We start from the raw sequence: 9,043 nt of genomic DNA on the forward strand, positions 1-9,043 counted from the left end.
CATGTCGCTATTGTCAACGACGGTACACAAAATAGAAGAACTAGCAAGACGAAGGGAGAGGAAGCTACCGTTTTCAGCTTTTTTCTTAGCTTTTGTTCATCTTTGATATAGCAAAAGTAAATCCACCAGTCGATGTATATTGTTCTTGGATTAGACATGTAAAAAAATTAAAGTTATTGAATTGCCGTTTTCATCACTTGGTTTGATCTATATATACTTATAGTAAATTTGGGTTCTGCACACGTCTTGAATGCCTATGCTTTCTGTGGTCCTTCCCAGTGTTGGTATATAGACATTTCGACACAAGAATTTACACATAGATGAAGTTAAATTTTCAATTTCCTATTACCATCTGGCTAAGCTCTGGCTTTTCTGACCCGGAGTACTACTACGCTAGCTCCTCATTTAAGTTTATTAATTAATGACAACGGGTCTAGTTCAATAAAAAAGGGTTTTGAATTGCAGACAAGAGGTCACCTCAGACTCAAACCCCATGGCATCATTTGTGTGTGTTTGTGAGAAATCTCATGCCTTCTAATTTAGATTCTCGCTTGTACTCAAAAAATAAAAGACAATGGTTTATTAACATAATAATGTTAATGGTGTATATATATATCACACCAGCAACATGGAGACTGGACATACTTATATAAATGGTATATATCACAATTAGAGTATAATCCAAATGGTTTTATAATAACTAAGAAAATTAGTATGTGCTTATCTTTCTCTTGTGCCATAATTGGTAAGCAGTTTGGCCTCCCAAATTTATTTGTCCTATATTTAAACACTCTTCCATTACATGAACAAGGACGGGTTGTTTATGTCAGTGTGTGTGTGTGCGCGCATGGTCAATCTGAAAGGAAAAAAGATGAAAAGTGAGGTGTCTAATCATTCATGGTCTTCCCTTACTCTGGATTTTATCCGTTTTGGTAGTATATTATTTGTAAACATTTTTGGATGATTATCCTTAATTTTGGTATGCTTTAAATTTGTACATTGTATCTATAACTTTTGCACGAGCACCCATTAAGTTTTGGTTTTTTAACAATTTGGCCTTACTTTTTTCTCTTTTCTAATAATAACCCATATGAATCCTGACCTCCCACGAAAAACCTATTTGGATTAAAAATGCCTTTTCGTATATTTGTTAAGTATACTCATGTGGAACCGGTACCATTACTTATGAAATATCAAGCACAAAACTTTCTTTGAGTCATCCATTAAGTATACATGCATATATCATTGCATCAAACTAAATCAAATTAATATGGGATGAACATATGTATATAAGTCAGGATCGAGGGATACTAATTTTATCAGCATAAATTATTTTGAAAATTTTAGTTTTAAAGTTTATAGAGTTATAAATTAAATATATACGAGTGAAGGAGAACGCGGGAGCATATATAAATTTAAAATGTTATATTTCTATGATGAACTAAAAGTTCCATGTTATTCATATTGCATCGTTAGCCACATGCATTAACCCTTTATTACATGTACATTAATACATGATTACATATATTTTTACTTACATACATGATCGATAGAAATTTGGATCTACTTTTTTTTTTTAAAAAAAAATCATTCCATCCAAAGCAACTAGAGCTAAAGCTCATAAGCGCTAATTCATGCTCTTAACAGCCAGCAAGAGCAGCACAGTGATTTGAAAAAATTATATTACCAGAAGCACAAATTTTGGTCTCTTTTTGTTAGATTAATATAAGAGCCCACGATTACGCAGATAAATAGTTTTCTGACCGTACATCTTAGGGTATTTAGCAGATAGAACCCTTCTGAATAATATTACCAGGGGCACAAATGAAAACGAATTTACAAGACTGGCTATATATATATATATATATATAGGTGTATATATATAGGAGAGTTGAGCTGCTCAGAAGCATCACCTCGCGTACTGTAAGCCGCCTGCAAGTTTTCAACCTTCAAACCTTAGACAAAAACAGAACATGAACAACAATAATCCGCAGAGAGCTAATGAAGCTGCTCCTGTTCATGGTCAGCCTGCAGGTGTGTCTCCATGGTCAATGGTGACAGTGGAGATCGTCCGGGCACGGGCCGCCGCAGGTGGAGGCAGCCCGATGCCACATCCACCTTCTTTGACTATACATCTGGCCGGTATAGCTGGCTTCTTCCAGGATGGGTGGTCGAAGAGCGACGGATGCCCAATAGCAGGCTCTACAGAGTAACCATGTCTCCATACCTTCTTTTTTTCCATTGTTGTTTTGGTGTTTTTGTTTATGTGATAATTTTTTTTTTCTTCGGATAATTAAGGTTAAAAATAATTTAAAAAGTGGAGTTCACAGATCTGATAGTTTATGTTGTTGGATTATTTTTCTTGTTGAAAATCATTTGCATGCATTGATAAACAAAACAAGTACAACAAATTGGGAGGTCCAATACCTTTTTTTTTTTGGTCGAAATTACAAGACCAACAAGAGTGATTTGTTTGTGGATCTGATGTTTTTGTATAAAAATTAAAGGATTGTGAAGGGAATTTTCTAAAATTAAAAGATTTTGTGAAGGGAATTTTCTGAAATTAAAAGATGTTGTGAATGTAGTTTTGAGGCACTAAATCATGAAGGGAATTTTTTTGAAACTAAAGGATCGTGAAGGGAGTTTTTTAAACTAAAGGGTTGTGAAGGGAATTTTTGTAGTTAGTTGTGGGGAAAATATTCTTGCATACAATTAGTGTATATAACGTTCTTTTTATAGATATACACTCTAACGTGTTGACCACGTAATCAAAAAAGAGGTGTGTAAACACACGTGGTATGCAAGAATTTCTTCTCATATGACCATATATATATCTCCTCCAATCCCCTTGTATATGTCTAAATTTAATTCTTACATTTCCTTTGAGAAGATGTAGCTTGTCTTCTTTTTTGGTAGGCTTTATTTATGTGTTCTTAGCTGAAATTGACTGAGTATTCAAATTGCTGACTATTGAATTTGTGATGGCAGTACTATTACGACTCTTCAGGTCGTCTGTATAACACCAAATATGAAGTGGTTCGTGTTTGGGCAGAGAATGGCATCTTCTTGATCGAGGACTGATGTCTGTGTTTGATTCTGCAGATGTTTACATGACCAAGGACCTTCTTTCAGCTGTTTTTCTTCCTAGCTTTCGATCATTTAGATTTAGAGTAGTTTTGATGTACAGCAGAAGAAAATCCACCAGTTCATGTATATTGTTCATGGGGTAGTTTTCAATTGCCTTCATAGCAACTGAACGGAATGGCCACCGAATTCAACCAGGCCAATTTGGAAGATCATAAATTTTTAGCTTAATGATGAAGTTTTTAACAACCAACTTAATTACCACCACATTATATGTAGGAATAGGGCAGTTAATTTTTTTATTTTTTTATTTTTACCAACACTTATGTTTTGTTTTGGATTAGTTTAATTAAATCCGGAAGTAAATATATAGCTTATAATCTTTTTGAATACAACATGAAAAGGTCAACTATGACCAAGAGGTTTATTTTCAGACTTTTTATCATCACGGGTCCATAATTTTGCTGAAGGCCTTCACTATCTATCTACTAACCTACCGAAGGTCCTCACTTTCACTCAACCTGCCAAAGGCAGTTACTTGCCTTACCTTCCAAAGGCACATACACCTGCTGAAAGCCCTCGCCGTCACACATCATCCACCACTTCACATCTATCTTTATAGACCAGTTTTGGACATCAATATAAGTAGTTTACAATGTATGTGGCTTATTAATCCTTGGCTATAGCTAGATATCTGCCTGGAGTTGTTGAATTACGCTCGGCAGGAACCGAAAAATATAACCAGCTGCTTTACTTATGCACCAACGCAGTTGAAAATTTAGTAAAGAGAGCATTATTCAAAAGAAAAAGTGACGTATTTGATAATTTATAGTCACATCAAGGTATTTGCCCGGGTAATTCAAAAGTGCTAGCCTTAGTCTTTGCTTTAATTTCAGTGAGGCTCACATAACATTTAACTGAACAGCAGACCTAAGACAACGTCTCATCTGCGGCTTTCTAAATGTTGATAACTTGTTTTAAGAAATTGAAAAATATATTTGGTAATCAATTTTAGTTTTCAAAAAAACAGAAAAAATTTAAAATTGTTTAAAAGTTGTTTGGTAACTGATTTCAATTTTCACTTTTAGTTTTACGTGGAACTTGAAAATTGAATTTTTTGAGGTCAAATTGTGAAATTGAGATCTTAAAATGAAAGTGTATGTGACAAAAAAGTTCGTAGTATTTTTAAATGAATTTTGGATATGGAGGTCCCGAGGGTCGAATGCAAGAGTTGAGAGGTCCCGAATATCGATTTTAACTGGAGTGCACTGTATGTGTAGTGTTGTAAAATTGGTGAATGAAAAAGGAGAACAAATTTAAAATAAAAAAAATGAAAATTGAAAAATGAAAACGCATTCCAGTTTTTTAAAAATAAAGGTGATTTTGAAACCCCAAGCCACCCAATGAATATTTGTGAAAACCCCCACCTCCAATCGCTTGTGCTTAGAAAAAAAAGATGGTTTTGAAAACTAGATTTCATTTTTCTGCAAACAGAAAAAGAAATCTGTAACTAAACATGTTTTTAGTGTTTAGTGTTTTTTTTTTAAATGAAAAAAAAAGGTTATCAAACAACCACTAAATATAGCGTTTATTTTTATTAACTCTTATGTTTTGTTTTGGATTAGTTATATTTAGTTGTCTAAACTCAAAATAAATGTCCATTCGTTGTTCTAAACTTCTAATTAAGTACTTGATTCCTAATCAGTCTGGCTCAAAATGCTTAATTATGAATGATATCCTTTTCTTCTTTTGTAAAAAGACTAGGGTAAGTTTGGAGAGCTTTTATCTTTCTCCGTTCCTTACACGCCGTCACTTTTCTTATATCAACCTTGTGAGCTTCTGAGCCATGAGAAAGGAGGAGGGTAAACAAGAACATGCGATAGGGATTGATTGTAATCTCTATCTAATTGTCTCTACTTAGGACTTGTCCACAAGCCAAAAAAAAAAGAGAATTACAATCAACCGTGACAAAAGAAGTTTGAGAATCGAAAATATAAAGCTACTTGGTTGATGAGTTTAAGTTTTCATGGGTCAAATTTGCTATATGAAAGATGAAACGTTGACTTTTCGCCTGGAAGTGTAAGTTTGTGACTATGCATCTGGATTATTAATCCTTGGCTGGATTTTGCTATGTTGTAGCATTTAGATTTGCTTGAAATTCATGATTGAATTACACTCAGGAGGACCCGAAAATACAACCAGTTGCTTAACATATGTACCAAAGCACTTGAAAATTAGGTTAGCCACGAGAGCAACAGAAGCAATGAAGTATTTGATCATTTATAATCATAACAAGGCATTTGCTCTGGTAATTCAAAAGGGCAGCTTGGTAGTGTAGCTTTAAGTTCATTGAGGCTGGCTCACATAGCATTTAAGTCAACAAGCGAGTGAAGACAACGTTGACAACAAAGTCATGAGTATTGATTTGAATTAGATGAAATTACCATAATATCCATAAACTTGTTCTTTTGAAACTCAAAATCATAAATTTAACTCCCCATACCAAGCAGGCCCACAACAACACTTGATTGAGCTTTTCCAAAACAAAATTCAAAACTCATTGACCAAACCCAAGAGAAAAGTTAGCCACTTAGGATATCTCATGTGACTAATACCTAACTTTGCTTATATTTTATACGGATGATGAGAAGGTTACTATACATTGCAGAAAATTCACGAATGTCTCATATGTAAATTCACGACCTAGATTTTATCTGGATGATAATAAGGTTACCATATTGCATAAATTTCTACTAACACCAAACACTTCATATTTGGGCAGAGCATGGCCTCATGATCTTGATTGAGGACTGAAGACAAGCAGCTGGTAATTGATTGTCATATAATCAGACTCACATATGTTTGTGTCTGATTCTGTAGGTGCTAGCTGCGAAGTTGCCAACCATAGGACTTTTCGACCCTTTTTTCTTCTTAGGTTTCGCTCGTTTGGGGTAGCTTTGATATGAAAGTAAATCCACCAGTCGATGTATATTGTTCTTGGATTGTGAGTAGACATCTGTAGTTATCAGATGATCTTTCATAACAAGTTACAAGCTAATGCAGTGAGCAAGTTCGGGTTCTGCATACATCTTCAATGCCTATACTTTGGTCTTAATACATACACATTTCGACACAAGCATTCACATATCGGTGAGGTTAAATCCTCTTGTGATCTTTCAAATTTTCAATTGCCTACACATACCAACTAAACCGGAATGGCCACCAAATTCCCCATCAGGCCAGAAAACCATCATCTTCTTGGCAAGGATGGGGCAATAATCTCCAATTTCTAAAGTCATTAGTTTTTACTTTATATGATCAATTCATTCTGAATCCAAGCAAAGAAAAACATCTAAAAGCCTACAAGCCCCTTCAGACAGGTTTCCCTCTTTGACAGCTCTCACAATGAAAAGGCACAGCAAGAACAGCAAAAAATCACACATCAACGTTATTATTGGGGTAAAAAATTTCATAATTCAAGTAAACATTCTGGTTGTTCTGCTGGGGAAGTTATGCAACTCAGCATTTGTAGAAAAAAGAAAGCGATACAATGACAAAACTTCCTTGGCCCACACAAAAAAGGGGAAAGGGAAACATTTATGAGGATATCAAAGAACAACAACAGATTCAATAAATTTTAAAAAAAAAGTGATGCACCGTAGTCAAGCAAGAACTGAGTACCATCAAGTTCGGCTGTTGATGCTGCTGGACTGAACCCGCATCAATTCCAAAACTCTGATGGTGCTGCTTGATGTGAGGGTAGAGTACGTAAAAGAATAAGGTATGACTCCCCAGCAAGAACGAATATTGAAAATTCCTTCACTATAGCATGCCTTATTGCTATTCATGTTGGCTATATGAACTTGCCTTCATGTTCTGATTCACACTTATTGAAGGTGGGAAAAAAAAATTATGAAAAGCCGCATTACAAGTCTCTCTCCAAGAGCTCTCTCATCTTAAGAGGCCAAAATCTGTACATCTCAATGAGTCCTGAACAAAGAGTGCCTCCGCCTATCAGGCTTGTGTCTCCTAATATGATCATTGTTTATGGGCTTCAACATTCTATCTGCTTCAATTTCAGACTGAAGCAGAGACTGCAGCATCTTCAACTGTCCACTACATTGCTTGTGGTCAGAAGAGTAGGCACCATTAGCATTCTCTTCATCTAGATTATACTCTCTCTGGTAGGGTGACTGCCATTTCGCTTGCAAATAAGCAAGTGATCTCCATGGAGGTAGAGGCATTGAGTTCTGCTTCAGGGAAGATCTAGCAGCTTCAACCATAACTTGAAGAAACTGTTTCATCCTAGTCAAGGAGCCTACATAAACAACTGGTAGTGAATTCAATATTCTATCATACGAGTGAACAGCTCTAGCTATTTCAAAGTGGCTTCGGAAATCAAGGTCAATGATGAGACGCTCCGAGCTCCCCGAATTGTTGTAGTTGACCACATCAATATATTCATGATCCCCTGTGAAACGACGTTACGAAAACAAAACTGTCAAAAATGATTGAAGTTGAGAATTCCCACTCCTCAAATAGAATCAGAAACCCTACAAAACCCAGTTAAATTAAACAGACGGGACAATTCCCACAAGCCCGCCTGCCCATTTTCATTTTGTGGAAACAATGTTGAAAATAGTATACAAACTATATAAGAGACATTCTAAACAGATTGCTTACTAGAGTGTGTGGGATCATAGAATCGACATAATGGTACACTCTGGGTTCGGTTGAAATCCAAAATAGGAAACAGATATAAACAGAGTGTTTTATGCACCCAACAAAAGAAAAACCCGAACTCTATAAAATAAAGGTTTTGCAGAATTGAGGTGAATGGCATACCTCCAGGGACCTTGCCACTGCCCTGCCATCTTGCCACACACACGGCAGCATCATAACCAGAAAGCCTCAGAAGCTTAACCAGAGAAAACTTGAGGCAGCTGGCATTGCATGGACCTGACTTCACAAAATGAAGATCGTTCTCACTGATAGACAGTATAAGAGAATGAACCACTGACGTCAAGTCCTTTTCGTACTGACCCACTGAGCGCTTGTAAAACTGCGATATAATGCAACATCATCATTCAAAATTGGGCATAAATTATAGTTAAGACAGACATGAACACATGAAATTGCACAAGTTTAACAAAAACCCAAAATTGCACATAAGTCGTAGGGTGCAAAAACAATCACTTTTGAATTCGATAAGCTAAATTCAGCTTCTAACTCCTAAAGGTTGGAAATTTATCGAAAATTCAACAGTTTGACTCAGAATTTAGAATTAGTCAAAATAACCAATTAACAAAAAATAATTAGTTACAACTTTAAAGTTCAAAAATTTATAAAACAAGTTAATGAAAATTAGTCGTACCGGAATTTTATCAGCGAGGTGAGCGAGATCGGAAATAGCAGAATCGCTGTCGCTGCTGCACCAAGACTCAGCTCCGGCGCTACCATTTTCCCAGAAATCTGTGACCATTAAAGCCAGGTCGTGCTCGCTCTCATGGCTGAAATTCCCTCCGATCTGACCCCTCATCCACACGTCACCGCCCGCCATGCACACCCGGCAGTCCATTTCCCCAACCCCAAACGGAGCTGTTTCGGTCCTTAGCGATCACCACGACCCTTCCTCTTCCTCAAGCGTGGCAACCATCTTGTAATTCAATGTTGGAGCGCGACACACCCAATCATTTCTCAAGCCCTAGCTCGCCGCAGCTCAAAATTAACCCAAAAACAAAAAAACAAAAGCTTCGTAATTTATAAATAAAAAATGAAAACTTAAGAAAAGGGGTTCGAATTCTGTGCTTTCGTTCTTGTTTTTGGTTTTGTCGACTTTCTTTGTTTTGGAAAATGGTGATTGGTTTTCAAGAAATGGGGTTTTTGGCGTTTGATTTTCGGAGGGAGAGAAAAGGGCGTCTATGGCTTTCTCTCTCTAAAACCCACAGATGGAACGAAA

General features: G+C 36.2%; 1 protein-coding gene across 1 annotated transcript; it reads right to left on the reverse strand.

Annotated features, from left to right (window-relative positions):
- Positions 1-6,510: 6,510 nt before the first annotated feature.
- LOC103332654 (cruciferin (DUF506)) lies at positions 6,511-9,043 on the reverse strand. Its single transcript, XM_008235403.3, has 3 exons — positions 8,459-9,043; positions 7,930-8,146; positions 6,511-7,555 (listed from the first exon to the last, which is right to left on the reverse strand). Exons 1-3 carry the CDS (start codon positions 8,660-8,662, stop codon positions 7,065-7,067), a joined length of 912 nt encoding a protein of 303 aa, XP_008233625.2. The 5' UTR covers positions 8,663-9,043; the 3' UTR covers positions 6,511-7,064.

Source organism: Prunus mume, linkage group LG5, assembly GCF_029339155.1.
Source record: "Prunus mume cultivar Tortuosa linkage group LG5, ASM2933915v1, whole genome shotgun sequence".
NCBI lineage: Eukaryota > Viridiplantae > Streptophyta > Magnoliopsida > Rosales > Rosaceae > Prunus > Prunus mume.